An 18,415-nucleotide genomic window follows, 5' to 3' on the forward strand; every position below is an offset into this window, starting at 1 on the left:
GTTATTCTTCTTTATCCTACTATTTGGCATTTGGAGGCTGTAAATCACTGTAATCCTAAAGCCAAGTTTTAGAGAAATGGACAAATTTGCTTCTGATCTAGGCCTTGAAGCTGGAGCCTGGTTTCTCTAACTGTTTTATGTTTACGTTTCCCATCTTTTAATGACTGCAGTGAGTGGCTTTTTAAGAAAGGGACTGTCAATATTTTGCATGAAGATATTTATAAGGTCTGATATTTCTGAATTAAAGACAGCCCATCCGTGTTTACTTCAGTCACTTGTTCAGGTGGAGGAACAAAGTGCACACTTGGTGCTCAGTTGAGACATTATGGTGAAAAACACTTGAAAAAATCTGGGGAGGAGGAATATGCAACTCTACAGATGCTTGTTGTGTAACACTTTCAGTATCCTACCAAGTTTAGCTTAATGCTTACTGTCTTTTTCTGCACATTTTTACTTATTTTATTTTGGTTACACAGCTATATGTTTTTGCCTTTTCTTTAAAGTACTTGTTTAGGCTTGCAGCTTCGAAGGGCTTTGGTCATTCTTTAGTTTGGCAGAGAAGCTACATCGTGTCAAAGAGTATGGAAGGCAAGCTGAAAATAAATGTCCTTATGCAGGTGGAATGGGACTGGAGTTTCCAGCTCCTTCAGTCTTGGGTTCCTTTTCTGCAGGAATGTGAGTTGGGTTTGTTTTCTTAGCTGTCTGAGGATGGGGTTGGTAATCATATTTCTTGATGTATGCAGTATTTTAGAATGGGAACCTAGCTCTTGGGCTGTACGAGCACCTTTTTAAACATCTTTTGCCATATTTGTGATATTTACTTCCTCCAGTTCTCTTCTTTGGTCATCCCTATTTACTGTCTTTTGTTCATGTTAGTGGTGTGTTCTTTCTGCTTCACTGTTTTCTCCTCCCTCACTCATTTCCTCTTCAGTTTTTCTTTACCTGTTCAATCACTCCCTGTTTTCATTCTTCTTGCTGCCTAGAATGCCTTCCCCATAGACTCTTCTAATTTCCTTTTCAGTAGGTTTTTGTTTGGTATAGATATTACATATGCAGACAAGAATCCTTAGAATTCAGACAACTGTTGGATCTCTTCCTAGCACAATCTGAAGCTTTCATTCAAGGGTTTATGAGTACTATCAAAAGTCATCTTTAGGATTGTGTGCAAAGCTCCTATGTTCAGGACTTTGCACTCATTAAACTGGAATCTTGAATTAAATGTTCTCGTGAAGTGGTAATAACACTGTAAAGTGTATGTCTGCTGTGATTTCGGTGTGTTTATCACATTAAGAGTGAATAATCTGACAACAAATGAATGACTTAATGAGGAAAATTGGCAAGAATAGGATCCCATTTCAGAAGACTGGTGAACTGAAATGGAAAACTGTCTGAACTAAGGGTAGCTTAGTTCTGCTGCTGTACCTGCCAGTAGATAATAGAAAGCAGTTACAGAATACCACTATTGTTGATGAAGCACTGCAGCTTGACACCAGTTTTTCAGTTTACAGAAGGGCTAGCATTTACATTAGCACCAGAATTAAGTGCTGTTTCATGTCATCTCAGTAATCTTGTGCAAAGAGAAGTGTTGAGAAAATAGATGAGTTCTCCCCAAAGCGCTGGCATGATTTTTGGTGCAATGAGCAATCATGAAACCTTCTGTGGAGTGAGAACACCAATAAAACCACATTCTTCACCAAAATGGGTGGATTTACTTAAAATAAAACTCAAAAGGGTGCAGTCCCTTTAATTCCTGTTTCTACATGCTACATTCTTAGGTGCAGAAATTCCTGAATCTGCTAGTTATTTCCTTACTGTGTACAGTCATACTGGCAAAAATAGCCTATAGAATATTATTAGCATCTGCTTTGGAAAATCAAGAGGCTTCAGAACGAAGACACCAACATGATTTAGAACGTAAGTAGTCATGGTGGTATCCTGGATAAAGATGGCTGTTGGCTGAAGACTCCAGCTTTTTCTCCATTTGTTGGGAGCCCAACTACTTAGAGGTATATATTTTTAAATATATATACATTAACATCTCCAGATTTTGTACTGCTGACAGACCTCCTCTTTTTGCATCTTGTTCCTCCCATCCCAACACATTTCATGCACGTCTGTGACTGAAATAGCGTTTCATAGCTCCTCATGTGCTGTAGTGGTTTTACAGCCTGTGCTCTGGGGAGCAGTTCTGTCAACCCCTTGTGGCTGCCCCCAGGAAATCATTTTGGCAGTTCTGTGTGCCATTTCAAAACTTGTCTGAGTAATAGGCAGAAGAAAGTCGTGTGCCATCTGCTGGAGATACTTAGTGCTAGGGCTTTGGGCCACAGTGGGACAGAAAGCTTTCCAGAAGGGGACTCAGGCATGACAGTCAGCAGTGTGCCCCTGTGGCAGCAGAGCACTGTCACAATCTTGGCTGTATGGGTGAAGCTGTAGCCTGTGCATGAAGGAAGTTATTTGGCATCCCAGCACAAGAAGGAGGACACAGACAGAGCGAGGCCACCAAGGTGCTGAGGGATCTGGAGTGGAGAGCATGGAAGTAGAGGCTGTGTGAGATGGGCTCGTGCTGCCTGGAGTAGACAAGTCTTGGCATGGCTCTGACCAGTGTCTACGTGTATCTGATGGGAGGATGTAAAGAAGACAGAGCTAGACTTTTCTCTCTGGTGCCTAGTGACAAGATGAGAGGCACACGGTGAAACAGAAAATTCCATCTGACCACAAGAAGAAAAAGGTTTTGTGTCTGACCACTACACTGGTACAGGTTGCCTCCATCCTTGGAGCTGGTCAGAACCTGCCAAAGCCAGTCTGGGCAACCTGCTGTGGCTGACCCTGCTGCAAGTGGAGCAGTGGGACTTGGTTTGCAGAGTCCCAGCCAACTTCAGCTGTTATGTGATGTGAAACCAACTGTAGAAAAAATAGAGCAACAAAATCAGAAATGCTTACCAACTGTAGATACTTGGTTAAGTCAGCTTAGCACCCTGTATTTCCCTGCAACAGATAGAGAGATACCCAAGGAGGCAAAGTATTTGCTTTCTTTTCCCTGGTCACCTTATCTGGTGGACCATGAGGATGGACCATTAATGGTGGACCATTAGCTCTGCAGCTCCCCACCACAGCACTGTTTGCTCACTGCTCCCCCAGTGGGACTGGGGAGAGAACTGGAAAAAGATAAAGCTTGCGGGTTGAGGTAAAGACATTGAGGATTCCCACTTCATCCATCGTTTCTGAGGACTTTCTGAGCCCTTATGGTTGCTTAGTCTGAGTAGTGCAGCTGCCTCAATCTTCACAATCTGCAGTGATTTCAGACCAGTCCCCTGCACCTGAACGGCACAAGCACATCCCAGGGCACTGTCCTCGCTTTGGGACAGTGGTCAATTGTGCAGCTCACTTTTTGCATTTCAGTACTTGCAAAAGGGATGCCTGTGTCTGAACCAGATACCAGAGGGTCCCTTCATGGCCCATGAAAGAGATGTTTCTCCCAGGGTGGTGTTCACCTGGTGAGAGGAATCGGGTACCTCAGAGGGAGCACTTGGTCACAGACACAGGTGTAGATACTGGTATTTGCTCACGTCTTGTTTCCCAGCTTCCTTGAAGGGCTGGTCCTCAGCATCCATTTCTTGGTTTGAATTTTGAGAGCCCTTAAATTTGCATGCAGATGGTGGTAAAGTGTACAGCAAGGCTAAAGGTCTTGCCTGGGCTTCATCCTGGTCTTAAAGGATTTCTGAAAACTCGGTACTGCTGAGGCATGCAAATCTAAGTTATGATGGTACAGCTGAGATGTCTACTGCAAAAGAGCATTTCTGATGTATAAAATAGCAGCATTTATTTTGATGGATATATATCTCCATTGGCAATGCCAGAAATTACTGGAAACTGTGATTTTATGTAGGGAAAGAATGAGAAAAACTGCATGATCTGGTGCAGTACTCAGACTGGTTTATTGGTAGGGAGTTTTGGGGGGAAGAATATGGTAAAATGCTATTTAATTACCTGAACATTAAAAAGATGTGTAGTAAATAAACATTGCCAAAATTCAGATTACTTTAGCACAATGAAAAAGCACTTTTGTGCCCACTCCCCAGACAGCTCCTTAGATCAGGAGCTCCTTAACTAAAACATGCTTTTTTTTTTTTTTTTTGCAGTATATCCATTCATCTGGGATAATTCACAGGGTAAGCAGAAACTGCATAAAATATGTTCAAATTCTCACAATGGGACTGTGATTGTGTGTAAGCATGGACATAAATGTGCTTGAACTTACATTTATACTGTTTTAAGTTTGCTTGTGTCTTTGATACATCAAGTGTAAGTTGGACACCAAAGTTGTACTGAGCACACTTTAGGTTTGGATTTCCGAAAGTCACCATAAAAACAAATGGTGATTGGTAAATTGAGATGGGTATGATTTTATTCTGACTTTTTTTTAAGACAAAACTTAGAGTAAACTCTTAAAAATACTTAAATGTTACATAGGAATCATAGATTATTTTTTTTTTTTGAAATGGACCCTTAAGGGAGATCACAAGGAAAAACGCCATACAAATTCAAGTTGTCTTTAATTCTGATATTTGTTATATCTAATTTTCTGGTTTAGATTTATGACATTGTTTAACTTGTTACTGTGCTAAGTAGTTGTAGGAAAACCATTTAACCTAAATGAAATAAATACTTGAAAAGTTTGTTTTACTCTGTTTGCTGTAAAATAAATAACTAACATCCATTTCAAATCTGATTACAGGATCTAAAGCCTGGCAACCTGGCAGTAAATGAGGACTGTGAACTGAAGGTAAGATATGTTTATTGAAAAAAGTACTCATCTGCATCAGAGGTGCACCACAGGAAACACTGAGGGCAATGGCTGTAAGTGTGCTGCTGCTTTCAGTGGTAGGTAGGGGTTTCAGCCCAGGAGCTCAGAAGAGTTTTGGAGAAAGGAGGAAAATCTGATGGGCAGAAAAAAATGACTGGAGACTGATGCTTTTAAATATTTTCCAATTTGTGTGACTTCAGTCGCCACACAGTATTGGTGTATTTATATAAGAAAGCAAGCCCTGAATACTGAGAATATTAGTTTCCTATTTATATGTCCTTAAGCAAAGTCAGTGTGTGTTTCATGTGAATGTCAGAGGTGATGATAAATTTCTGAGATCGTTATGGAGCCAAACACAAGAAGTGGCTGTACTGCAGATTGGAAATGTTGCCAAGGATATCAGAGCTGAACACATGTAGGACACTGTGGGAAACTAGTACATTCTTATCAGAGGAGAGCTGAGGGTTGGCTCTGGGATGTACAGAAGATTACTAGTAAGGAGGTCAGTGCCACGGGCTTTATTCATGGTTTTGGTCCTTCCAGCTGAGTGAGGAGCACTGTGAGAGCTGAAATTACCTCCTTACAGGTTGCTGTGTCTGTGCAACAGTGTGAGTGCATAACTGTAGTAGCCAAGCTTCTCAGGAAATAATCATGTCATGGTTACAGTTGCTTAAGAGCTGTAATGGAGAACTGTTTGTATGATTCTGTGCAACTCATCACTTCAGAGAAGCATGTGCTTCATTTTTGCTTTTAACTGAATTACTAAGAGAAAAATCATTAGAGGGAGATGGTTACTAACTTAGTGTTGTATAATTCAGCTGTTAACTTTTGTTGGTACACTGTAAGGCAGGTGCACTTGATGACATTTCTTGTATTTCCTGGTTGCTGTTTATCTGGAGTGAAGGAAGTGCTGGCACAGACCATGCCTCCCCTTGCCCTCCCCTCCTGCACTTCTGTCCAAAGGTGGGTGTGAAGGTGGTGCACACTCACACCCATCCCCTATGGAAATGGGGCTTAGTTGGCGTGCACACCTGGAGACAGGGACTGCAGCACCCACACTGGGAAGTACTCGTCCTGAAGAGTGGGTGTTGCCATTCCTGATGAATCTTCACCTGGAAATGTTCTCAGTAGAGTCTGACTGAATACAAGTTCTGCAGGTGCACATTTGGCACCTCAGGCCTCCTTCTAAATCACTGAACTGAAATAGTGAATCTGAACTGTTCAGATTTTATTACTCGGTTTCTTATCTGTATTGGAAATCTTCCAATGCCTGTTAGGGAAGATATCTGTACTAGAGAAATCGTTACACAGTGTGCCCCAATGCAGCAAAATGCATCTAGGTTAGCTGTGCAGAGTGAGCTTCTTTAGAAAAAGCAGATTGTTCATTATCAAGTAGTGCTACATAGTGCTCAGCACTGCTCATTGTAGGAATATAGTTTATTCTCCTGAGAGATAAGAGCCTCAGGCTGCTTCCAGGTCATTCTGTTGTATTTTATTTTAATAGATCATTGTTAATTTTCTAGAACTGTTTTGTTACCTGTCTTCTCTTGGCTGTAGCAATCTGTGAGGCAAGCCAGAGCTTTTCAGTTCATTACAAAATCAAGCTACGTCTTCTATCCTGGGCTATCGTGGCTTCAAAATACATCTTCACAAAACAACAGCACGTTTGAATCGGGCATTTGTGTAAGGACACAATAATAGTTGATGCAGAATTGCAAAAATAGTTTTTTAGCATATAACATATGGATTATATACTGCATTAAATACAGCGTAGAGCTGTTGCAGTGCAACTTCTCACTCTTTGGAGGCTGAGTGGAACAGACTTGGGTGTTTAGGGTTCATCTTTTCAGGATTTCCCTAATTAAGATGGAAAGTCACTGTCTCTTTCTGGCTTGTGTGTGGCCAAACTGTGAGTGAGTCCCAGTGTGACAGTGGGGGAATAAAATAATCTAGGTAAACCAGTTGGACGTGTTCTCCCTCCCCCCACCCAGCTGTACAGTGAGGTTTTCAGACACAGTCCAGATCCATGGCATTCTTTCACTATATGATTGCTCTGTTTGCTTACCTAACACAACTTAATTTTTTGTTACCTTGGACATTTTTAAGCTTTTACATAAACTGAAGCAAATAATTTTATACCAGAACACTGTTGTGTTAAATGAATAGGAGAAAATGAAGTACTAAATTTTTGTTTCTTAACTCTCAGGGCAAAGTTATGTTATCCCTAGTTTTATGGTAAGTTCTGATATCACATGTAGAAGAAGTCTGCGAATTTCAAGCTCATAAATACTGGTCATCCATAGCAAACTCCATTGTATGGGCAGAAAGCAAACTATCAAATGTTGAGAAATGTACATTAGAAATATGAGGGCAGGGATTGAACTGTGATCTCACGCCGAACCAATCGAGCTGCCTTTCCCTGCATGTGCATCCCGGGTGTAACGCACAGGATGCACCTTGCCCCGCGAGCACGCATCTAACGCTGCTGTAGGGTGGCAGCAGGCAGTACTGCCAGGGCTCATCCCACCCTTTTTCCCCCTGATGTGTCTCAGCAGCTTCCCTTGCCTCAGCTCCAGCAGCTGTGGGAAAGCTGTGACAGTTCCTTGAATTGTTAATAAGTAATCAGCCTTATTTCTCCGAGCAAGCTTTCTGGCTGCCTTGTCTGATTCTTTCAACTGCTGCATAGAAATCAGAAGAGTGACAGTGGAGGGCACTGCAGGGGCAGTCACTGCCCTCCGTGCTGTCTTGAAGCTACAGATTATTTTTGTTACCATTACTGAAGCAAGGAAGGAAATTAAGTTTGCTAAATAGAAAGGGAGCTTACTCTTGAGCTCTGGGGCCTTTGCTCTCTCCTGCTTTATAAAATTGGTTTTCAACTTGCTTTGAAAATATATTTTGAAGTTGTAGTAGAAAACTAGAAGATCGGGTATAGCATGAGAATAATATTTTTATGTGAAAACTGTTGTTACATTGGTGCCATGTTAATGCTAAGCTCCATTTGTTCATTAGCCTAATGAACATTTTAATGAAAAGAAATCATGAAGTTAATGAATAACACAGACAAATTCTTGCTGTTATCTTCTGCCTTTAGAAAACTACGAGTCCAAATGTCATTTTAGCCCTTCTCCAAGTCCTGGTGTCAGAGCCCTTTGTATGAAAGCTGTGCCAGACTAAAAGTACCACCAGTAGCTTTTGACCTGCTGCACAAGGCACCGATTTCTCTCACCCTCCTCTCCCTCCCAGCATTAAGGGAAGGCACAGTGTATGTTCCATTTGAAAACTCCATATAAAGGTATATTGCAATTGCAAATACTTTGAGACCAGTTTTAAAGGGTAACTTTGGGCTTAATCAATTGCATTTTACTGATAAGAGTAAAAATCTCTCCCATTGCTTCCCAGTCCATTTCAAATTTGTAGGTAATCAGCAGTCATGAGGAAGTTATGGAAATATTACTTCTAGAGCAGCAATAAAGATAAGCCCTGGCATTTTATATTCTTGATCTACGAATGAAATTAGTTTCACTTTATATCAGCATTAGGAAATAATGAAATTGTCCTGCTGAAAAGTGTAATATTTTAAGACGTTTAACTACAGTGAAAGCATTACAAATCTATTGCACTTGCTATAGTAATGCACAGGTGCTCCTAGTAAAAACTGCCGTGGCAGTGTATGAATAAAGCCAGATGCACCTGGAGAGTAGTGGCCCTTCACACGAAGCTGCCTATTCAAGGATCTGTGAAGGGTGATCTGAGCAGACTTCTCTCCCAGTGCCCCCCAGCTTCTTGTTTGTAGTGCTGATTTCCTCATAAACTGTGAGGAAATCACATAACTCACTGTTGGCCACATCTGTTGGCACCGTCTTCTGATTGTCCACACAGGTGGGCCTCTGTGTTAGCTACTTTCATTGAGATTGACAAAAGGCTGTAATGTTTTGCTTTTTTTCTTGCTGCTCTACACATTGCAATAGCAAGAGGGACTTAGAATCATAGAATCACCCAGGCTGGAAAAGACCTTTAAGATCATCCAGTCCAACCATCCACCTATCACCAGTAGTTCCCACTAAACCATGGCCCTTGGTACATCTGAATGTTTCTTGAACACCTCCAGGGACGGTGACTCCACCACCTTCCTGGGCAGCTCATTCCAGAGCCTGACCACTCTCTCAGAGAAGTGTTTCCTGACATCCAACCTGAATCTGCCCTCGTGCAAGTTGAGGCTGTTCCCTCTCATCCTATCACTAGTTACAAGGGAGAAGAGGAAGAGGCCAACTCCCACCTCAACACAACCTCCCTTTGGGTAATTGTAGAGAGCAGTAAGGTCACCCCTGAGCCTCCTCTTCTCTAGAGAGTCTTAGAAATAAGCTGAATTGTACATAATCCCATAAAAAAATTGTACTAACCTTGCATTTCTTACCAAGGATTGTTCTGTGACTGAAGCGGTAGGATGGAAATCAGTGGGATTAAGTCATGGTAACTCCCTCTGCTTGTTCCAGACTTTCGTGAAACCTAGAGGAAGTTTTCCCTTGATTGAGTTATTCATAAAAAAAGATAATATCTCCTTACATCACAGTATTCTTGGAACACACTCTTGAATAATTGTGCCACCTTGAATGTGAGAACAGTGGATACTGTCTAAGCTGGATGTTTTTCTTCTAACTTTGAAAATATATGGTAGCTGTTACACAGCCAGAATTGAATGTGACCAGTATCATTTTAACCATTAATTGAATAATTTATTGTTTCCTCTACTAGCTTTATGGCTGTGAGCATTGCTATAAAAGTATCTAATATGGAAAAAACTGTAAACCTCCTTGCTACTTCTATCTTGATTCTTAAAATGAGAGCAAGCCACTTCGGTGAGAAAAAGATGCAAATATAACTCAGTCTATGCAGGATGCTTCGAGTGTTTTGTTTTCTGCATTTGTTAAGTCTGTATAAAATAGATAACTAGCTTGTCTGGGTGTACTTTGTCTTTCTGCTACAGATCCTGGATTTTGGATTGGCCAGGCATACAGACACTGAGATGACAGGTTACGTGGTTACAAGGTGGTACAGAGCCCCAGAGGTCATCCTTAATTGGATGCATTACACACAAACAGGTCAGCATCTCTTTGGAAAAGTGTTAATACAGCTGAAGCTTTCACTGAATCAGGCAAGTCTGTGTTTCTGAAGTGAGTGAGACATTGGAGGGGAAATGGTAATCTAACTATGAAAAACTTCCTTTAGATTGCAGGGAATCATTTGGGGGTGTGGGTTTTGTTTGGTTTATGGGGCGGATTTGCTTCCCAGAGGCATCTGTTTGTTACTGAGAAACTGCTTCAGCCCATCACCAGATTGTCTTCTGTTTCCCAATCAGAAATGCTAGTAGTTTTCTCTATACTGTTTGTCACAGTCTGCAAGGCACTCATTTATATTATAACAGGCTACAAAGGTGAATTATAGTTGTCTTTAAAATATATTTTAAATTAGACTTTATCTATGGTTAGATGAACAAATATTCCATAATTTAATGCTACCTTATCATTTTTTCAGTTGACATCTGGTCTGTGGGCTGTATAATGGCTGAAATGATAACGGGGAGGCCTCTGTTCAGGGGAAACGACCGTATCCTTCCTCCATGCATTTATGAAACCAGAAAATGATGAGAGGTGCTCATGTGATGCAGTGAGTTCTCTTGAAAATCTAAGGAGTGTGAATTGAAACATAGAGCTTATTGGCTAGCATCTTTCTATTTAATTAGTTATTTGATATTTGCACCAGGTTTGCACATCAGCAAATTAAAGCTCATATTACTGAGCTTTTTCAGTAGAGAGTGGGGTATCCATTGAATGATGTCTTAAATCATCAGCTAAAAGTTTCACTGGCAGTACAAAAAGTATATTTGTATATCTATCTATTTATTTATTTATAGCAATGGGTTCCACAACTCCAGCACAGAAAATTCTGATTTAATATATGAACTTACAAGCATGTGCTCGTCCATTTCATGCTTTTTGAGGTTTTGTCCAAACTACCATCTAGTAAAGTATTTTAGATGTGCAGAAAATATTTAATCATTATCATTTCATTGCTGATAATTTAAGAGAATAGTTAAGATTTAGCCATACTTCAACCTCAGGTGGTGCTTTCTTGGCCCGAGTAGTTGTGACAGACAGTAGAGTGCAGCGTTAAAAGAATACAGCAAGAATTTTTCACTTGTTTTGTTTACGAGTTGTGTATGTTTGACAGCTCAACTTTTATACATCCTCTGTTCAGTTGTAACACTGCTGGCTTTGCTTTATTTCCAGTAGCAAAGAAACAAATAATTTTTATCCTGTGGTGAAAGACTTTGTTCCTTATTTCCGGTACTCAGATCTGGACCAGCTCACAGAAATAATGAAGATAACGGGTACACCAAGTCAAGATTTTGTTCAAAAACTGAAGAGTCAGGATGTGAGTATTGTGCTTTGTCAGATGGTTTTATGTGCCCTCATTTGACTTGGGCCATCCTCAGTTCTTAGACTGCCTGAGTTTGTTTGTTGGCTGCCTAAGTGACCCCAGTAGCACATCTCTGCCTACTAACGAGATTTCACAGTCAGTATAATTCTGGACATTAAGGGGAAACAGAAAATGATTAGGACACTGAAAAATCAATATATTTAAGTACTTGAAATCAGTTGAGTTGATACATTACTTCCTTTGCTGGAAATGTGTTGAAAATATGAAGCTCTTCAGAGAAGCCATTCATTCTGTAGGGGTCTCTGACTTCCTCTTTGCTATTCTCATGTTGATGCCTCTTGAAAATCCTGAAGTCCCTACTATAAAGAACCTAAAATGAATCATTAGATGAACTGTACAATTTAAATACTAAAGAATTACTGTAAAATATATACTTTTAGAAATTTCTGTAAATTTCAGTGCACCATTCTTTCAGATGATAAGCTCAGGACCAGTGTGTCCCTTTGAGCAAGAGATCAGGAAAGGGTGTCAGGAAACCTATGTGGATGAGCAAGGAGCTCATGTGCAAACTCAAAGGGAAGAAGAAGGTCCATGAAATGTGGAAAAAGGGTCTGACCACTTGGGAAGAATATAGAAAGCTTATCAGGGCCTGCAGGGATGCAATGAGGAAGGCTGAAGCACATCTGGAATTGAATCTGGCAAAAGTAATAAAGGATAATAAAAAAGGCTTTTTTAAGTGTGTTAACAATAAAAGGAAGATTAGGAAGAATGTGGGCCCCCTGCTAGCTGAGGGGGGTGTTCTGGTAACGGGGGATGCTGAGAAGGCAGAGATATGAATGCCTTCTTTGCTTCTGTCTTCAGAGAATAAGCTCTCCCTCAGGAATCTCAGACCCTGGAGGTTAGTGAGAGGGTCTGGGGAATGGAAGACTTCCCTTTAGTCAAGGAAGAGGTGGTCTGTGAGCACTTAGGCAATGCTAATGTTCATAAATCCATGGGACCTGATTGGGTACATCCACGGGTGCTGAGGGAGCTGGCGGAGGTGATTGCTGAACTGCTCTCTATCATCTTTGAGAGGTCTTGGATAATGGGGGATGTGCCTGAAGACTGGAGGATAGCCAATGTTACTCCGGTCTTCAAAAAGGGCAAGAAGGAGGATCCAGGTAATTATAGGCCAGTCAGCCTCACCTCTGTCCCTGGAAAGGTGATGGAACAGCTTGTGCTGGATGCCATCTCCAGACAATTGGAAGAAAAGGGGGTTATCAGGAGTAGCCAGCATGGGTTCACCAAGGGGAGGTCATGCTCGACAAACCTGGTGGCCTTCTATGATGTCACTGGCTGGATGGATGGGGGGAGGGTGGTGGATGTAGTCTACCTTGATTCCAACAAGGCATTTGATACTGTCCCCCATGACATCCTTATAGCAAAGCTGAGGAAGTGTGGGATAGATGAGTGGGCAGTGAAGTGGGTTGAGAACTGGCTGACTGGCAGAGCTCAGAGGGTTGGTGGTGGTGGTGCTGAGTCCAGCTGGAGACCTGTAACCAGCGGTGTCCCACAGGGGTCCGTGCTGGGTCCAGTCTTGTTCAACATCTTCATCAGTGACCTTGATGAGTGGATAGTGGCCACCATCAGCAAGTTTGCTGATGATACGAAGTTGGGAGGATTGCCTGAAGGCTGTGCTGCCATTCAGCGAGACCTGGACAGTCTGGAGAGCTGGGCAGTCAGAAACTGGATGAGGTTTAACAAAAGCAAGTGTAGTGTCTTGCACCTAGGGAGGAATAATTGCATGCACCAGTACAGGCTGGGGGATGAGCTGCTGGAGAGGAGCTCTGTAGAGAGGGACCTGGGTGTCCTGGTGGATGACAGGTTGACCATGAGCCAGCAGTGTGCCCTCATGGCCAAGAGGGCCAATGGCATTCTGGGATGCATTAAAAAGAGCGTGGCCAGCAGGTCAAGGGAGGTGATCCTCCCCCTCTACTCTGCCCTGGTGAGGCCTCATCTGGAGTACTGTGTCCAGTTCTGGGCTCCCCAGTATAAAAAAGACAGGAATCTCTTGGAAAGAGTCCAGCACAGGGCCACAAAGATGGTGAAGGGCCTGGAGGATCTCCCCTATGAAGAGAGGCTAAGTGAACTGGGTCTGTTTGCCTCGAGAAAAGAAGACTGAGAGGGGACCTGATCCAGGTTTATAAATATCTGAGGTGTGGGGGACAAAGTGGCAAGGCCAGACTCCTTTCAGCAGTGTGTGGAGACAGGACAAGGGGGAATGAACAGAAACTGCAGCACAGGAGGTTCTGCATGAATGTGTGCAAGAACTTCTTTATGGTGAGGGTGACGGAGCACTGGCACAGCTGCACAGGGGGGATGTGGAATCTCCTCCTCAGGAGATATTCAAGACCCGCCTGGATGCCTACCTGTGTGACCTGGTGTAGGGAACTGCTTTGGCAGGGGGGTTGGACTCAGTGATCTCTTGAGGTCCCTTCCAACCCCTACGATTCTGTGATTCTATGATACATACATCTTTCTTGTAATTAACATTAGATGTTGATTAGGTATTAAAGCTTTACATTTAATTTCTTAATCAGAATTTTAAGGTTCTGTTTAAAAGAAACCGTACCTTTCAACAAGAAGGGGAACATAACATGGCCTTATAACAAAAATAAATCCATTTGCACAAGGTGCAATTGAAGTGTCAGTAAGTTACCTATAAATGCAATGTTCTAATTTAATATTTTTGTTTCTTTTGAGGCCAAAAACTATATCAAAAGCCTTCCAAAAGTCCAGAAAAAAGATTTTGCATCCGTTTTGAAGAATGCGAGTCCTTTGGGTAAGGCAGTCTATGTAAATGTGCACAATTCATGTTGTTTTGGTTGCAGCAGCACGCAGCAGTATTGGTCATGAGATGATGGTTATGTGTTGATTCTCATCCTGCTCTGCCTCTTGCTTTCCATAATTCAGAACTTTGATTCTAGTGGCTGAACTGTGCCAAGTCTAGACCCTGCCAAGAGTGAGATGATTCAGAAGAGTCAAAAAGAAGTATTTCATGCTTTAGGCTCTGGTCCAGTCTGTGCTTAATGGTTTTACTGGAGCAGCTTTCTCAAGAGCCCTGGGGATTTAAATATATGTAATAGAGTTTTCTGTGCTTTGTATTTTAAGTATAATTCTGAAAGGACCTTTTGATGTACAACAGAAATGCAAGCAAATAGAAAGCTGACATTTTAGACATGGAATGCATCCTGAGAAACATCTGTGCATTCCTGCAAAGAGCTGGCTTGTATTTGGTGGATATAAACAGCTAGAAGAACGTTCCAAGTGTGCATAACTGTGACATGACCTGAGGCAACAAGAGCTCTGAGATGGCTCTGCCCTGCTTCATCCGTTCCCCAGTGACATGACTCATAAAGCCAGGCTTTCTTAGAATATTAATTAGGATAATTGAGTCTTCTGTATTTCAGAAGTTAAAACAGTATGTTAAGATACAGTAGGATTATTAACCATGATGACATGGCTAACTCAGTAGCTATCCCAGCTGCAGAAAACTCTGCACATCTCCACTGAAAGAAATTTTGTCTTATCGCTTCTTTGGCCATCTGAAGAACATAAGGAGAGAAGGTTGGAGGGACAGACTTATAGTGCTGGGTGGATGGTTGGACTTAAGGATTTCCAAGTTCTTTTACAGACTAAATGATTCTATGGTTTTATGAATCCATAATGTGCCAAGCAGGCACTGCAGCATCTATTCCCATGCTGCTGTCACTTCCTTCTTTCTGGTGCTCCACCCAACTCAGAAACTTTCTTACAGGATGCTTATAGGAAGATAATAGAATCGTGTCTGTTTATACTTGCACGTTTCAAAAGCTTTAAGAGGACCAGGTCCAGAATTCACCAGTAAGGAACGTAGAAGATGTTCATGGTTTCCATGAATTGTTCTGGTGAGGTCAAAACACGTTGCAGATAAGGCTGGTGGCTGGTGGATTGAGAGCATGGATGTCTTGGTGAACGTGAAAATGTGCTGCCAGTGCTGAAGGCATGGATTTAGTCATGTAACGAACAGTTCTCAGTAGCTCTACACCCATCTGCTCATTCTGCCCCTGCCAAGTCTTGATATGCCTTAGAACCACAACACAGTGCTGGTAGTGAGGGGAAGTTCCTCAGTGCAGTGGAGTCAGAAGCTCAGAAGTCACAGCTGAGGTGTTGTGGCTGCATTGCATGTGGAAGCAAAGGAACATCTCTGCACAGCTTGGTACACATCCCAGCTTGTTCACCGCACTCCATTTTTGTTGTGCAGATGGCCCCCACTGTCTGTAGAATGAACACCCAATGATTCTGCGTTGTAAATCTGTGTATATATTTAAAGCATCCGCTGTGCAACATCACTTTGTACAAGCTGGAATCGGTGGCTTGATTTTAATGCAGTGTTTATTCTCTGTTCCATAGCTGTAAATCTTTTGGAGAACATGCTGGTGCTGGATGCAGAGGAGCGAGTCACGGCAGCTGAGGCTTTGATGCATCCTTACTTTGAGCCAATTCATGATCCTGAGGAAGAAATTGAGGCTGAGAAATATGATGACACATTTGATAACATGGACCTACCCCTGGATGAGTGGAAGCGTGAGTTTAGTTTCAAAAATGGCCAATTGGAAATTAAAACCATCCCCAAATAAAAATATTCTCCTTTGCTGATGACTGCCACTGCTTTTAATGGAAAAGAGTAAGTGGACAGCAAAAAAGTAGAGAAACACTGTTGGTCAGTGTTCCTTTTATCAAATCCTCCTGAAAATATCTTCAAAGGTTTTCTACTCTTCCTCCTAACAGTGGCTCCTATCTTTTCCATACATCTTTCTTTTTATCTCTTGCGATGTAAGAAACGTGTTCGTTACAGTGGATAGGACAGGGCAGCAGATTCCTTAGCTGCTGGCTGTATGAGGCCTTAAAGCTATTGCTGGCCTTCATTTTCATTTAGGTATGTTTTCTCTTTCTGAGAAAGCCTGTCTCAGAAGAAATTAAAGTCTGATTCTGGTTTTTTACTTAATTTCAGAGTTCTGTATTTTGTCTCTTAAATGAGGTCTTGACTTGTAATTCTGCTGTACTTGAGAGCAATTTTCTACTGTACTTGAGAGCACTTTTCTACTGTACTATAGTGCAAGTACCCTTTGAAAACACCTACAGCATTTTAGTATTGGGCTACTTCTCCAAATCTGAAGGGGCAAAGCAGTGGTAAAACGATCTCTGATTCCCTTACTTTTTGTACTCTTTCTCTCTTTTTTCACCTGAAGAGGTCTCTGTCTTCCTCACCTTGACCTGAGCCTAACCATGCTGGGGATTGCAGCTCTTTTTCTGTCAAGACCAGCAACACTCTTTATTGTGTTGTTTTGTTTTGTTTTTTCTAGGTATTACATATAAAGAGATACTGAGCTTCAAACCAGCACAAGCATCAGAGTCAAAGGAGACAGCAGTGTAATGGTATGAGTTGGTCTTTTCAGAACTCAGAAGAAAGCAGGAAAGTTGTAAATGTGTGTGATAGTTCAGGTGTATACAATTTTTATAAATAAACTGGATGTAATCTATTTTACATGCACTGTAAGGAAGAGCAGTGTGTGCGTGAGGAAATGTGGTGCCTGTGAGAGCTGCACCTCAGAATTGTCCTGGAGCTTATTTCTGCCCGCTGCTTCTCCCCCTGCACAAAAGGATTCAGTCACTTCTAACCCTTGGAAGAGCAGGTGGGACCAATCCTTCAAATCAGAAAACAGATCAGAGTACAAGTTACCACTGTGAGCAAGCTGAGGCACAGAGTGTGTCAGTGATGTGCAGTGTCTGCTCTCCGCTCTTCGGGGCTGTTGAACCATCTTGAATTTAAGAGAAGCTTTTTAAGACTTTCTGATTTTTTATAAGCTTTCTAGCGTCTTATTTCTGAAATATGCATCTTCTCAGAGGACATACTGATGAGATAACCAGCAGTGCTGATCTTGGAAATACAGCTGCGCACAAATGACGTGATAGAAAATGAAGACAAATACACGACACCGCAGCTATCCGCGCTGCCTTGTACAGGCAGGCTCCTGTGCAGAGCTGTCACCAGGTGCAGAATCACAGCCATGCTTTTCTGGAGCCTTCTGGAGTCATCTCACTTTGGGGGGAACCCAGTGTTCAGCTGGGAGGTGCCTTAGTGGAAGGAGTCGGATTCCTGATGAGCTGCAGTGGGATGTGAGGTGCTGTATGAGCTCCTCGTACTGTCTGGGTTCATTTCACTGTGTTTTCCCAGGTGCTTAGTTTGTAACAACCTCTCAAGGTAGGAAAAAGAAATTGGCAAATGTTTGGTGAAGAATTTCCTTCTGAGATCACTTTGCTTTAGGCAGTTTTTGAAATGGAGTGTTTGGGTGTGGATTGTTCCCAGAGCGATGTGCTGTCATTTGTTGCTACCAAGTGCAGTGGTTGTGAAGACATTTGGTGTTAGCAGACAGTGACTGAAATAGAACTAAAGAAGTTACACGTGGTTGGTGGAGTTTTGTGGTTTGTTTTTGCTTTCATCACCAGTTTAAACCAGGTATTTAATCAAAGCACAGTTGTTCTGTTTCAGTAAATAGTACCATTTGTTTAAAAATTACTCATAATGAGCATTGATTAGTGGAGACGGGCACCTAGGGAGCAAATGGGAACGGAAAGCTGGAATCACTGATATGTTTGACAAGACATTAACAAGGAATGCATGAAAAAAAAAAGCAGTGAATGTAATTTGAAGCAAAACATTCTTCTACTGCAGAGGTCACTGAGGAAGGCACACTTTCCCCATTTTGCACGGTTGACTTTCTGCTTGGACTGCACTTTTATGTGAAATAGGAACTTTATTTTTCACTTACTGTGTGTTTTTAGGGTCGTGCCCCATCGTTCTCTTAAAAGTCATGGGAGAAAAGTGCCGAGTGGAGAGGGTGGATTTTGATAGCCCAGCTTTTTGCCATTGACTGAGGTGAATTTGCCTCTTGTAGCGCTATAGAAACCACAGGCTTCTGGAGACATAAGGAGATGGAGTTTGATTTTTCTTATGTTTGGGGATTACAGAACTCGTAAAGAAACTGAAGAGCAGGCCTTGATGTGCACGCCGGATAAGACAGAAGGACTGCTGCGCCGTCGGGTCAGTAAACACCGTGTGAGGGAAATAACAAACATGGAAAGCTTGTTGCA

At 42.0% G+C, this 18,415-nt stretch overlaps 1 protein-coding gene across 1 annotated transcript in view; it reads left to right on the plus strand.

Moving 5' to 3' along the window:
- The window catches only part of MAPK12 (mitogen-activated protein kinase 12), a 30,545-nt gene extending 13,591 nt beyond the window's left edge, over positions 1-16,954 (plus strand). Inside the window, exons 5-12 of the mRNA XM_065741520.1 lie at positions 4,140-4,169; positions 4,736-4,783; positions 9,789-9,903; positions 10,337-10,408; positions 11,157-11,236; positions 13,985-14,063; positions 15,674-15,847; positions 16,627-16,954. Of these exons, the coding sequence (XP_065597592.1) occupies positions 4,140-4,169; positions 4,736-4,783; positions 9,789-9,903; positions 10,337-10,408; positions 11,157-11,236; positions 13,985-14,063; positions 15,674-15,847; positions 16,627-16,697 (669 nt within the window). The 3' untranslated portion in view covers positions 16,698-16,954. The remainder of the gene's footprint in view (positions 1-4,139; positions 4,170-4,735; positions 4,784-9,788; positions 9,904-10,336; positions 10,409-11,156; positions 11,237-13,984; positions 14,064-15,673; positions 15,848-16,626) is intronic.
- The last annotated feature ends 1,461 nt before the right edge of the window (positions 16,955-18,415 follow it).

The sequence above is a fragment of the Cyrtonyx montezumae genome, unplaced genomic scaffold (genome assembly GCF_038088225.1).
Source record: "Cyrtonyx montezumae isolate F1298 unplaced genomic scaffold, pur_monq_1.0 scaffold_3, whole genome shotgun sequence".
NCBI lineage: Eukaryota > Metazoa > Chordata > Aves > Galliformes > Odontophoridae > Cyrtonyx > Cyrtonyx montezumae.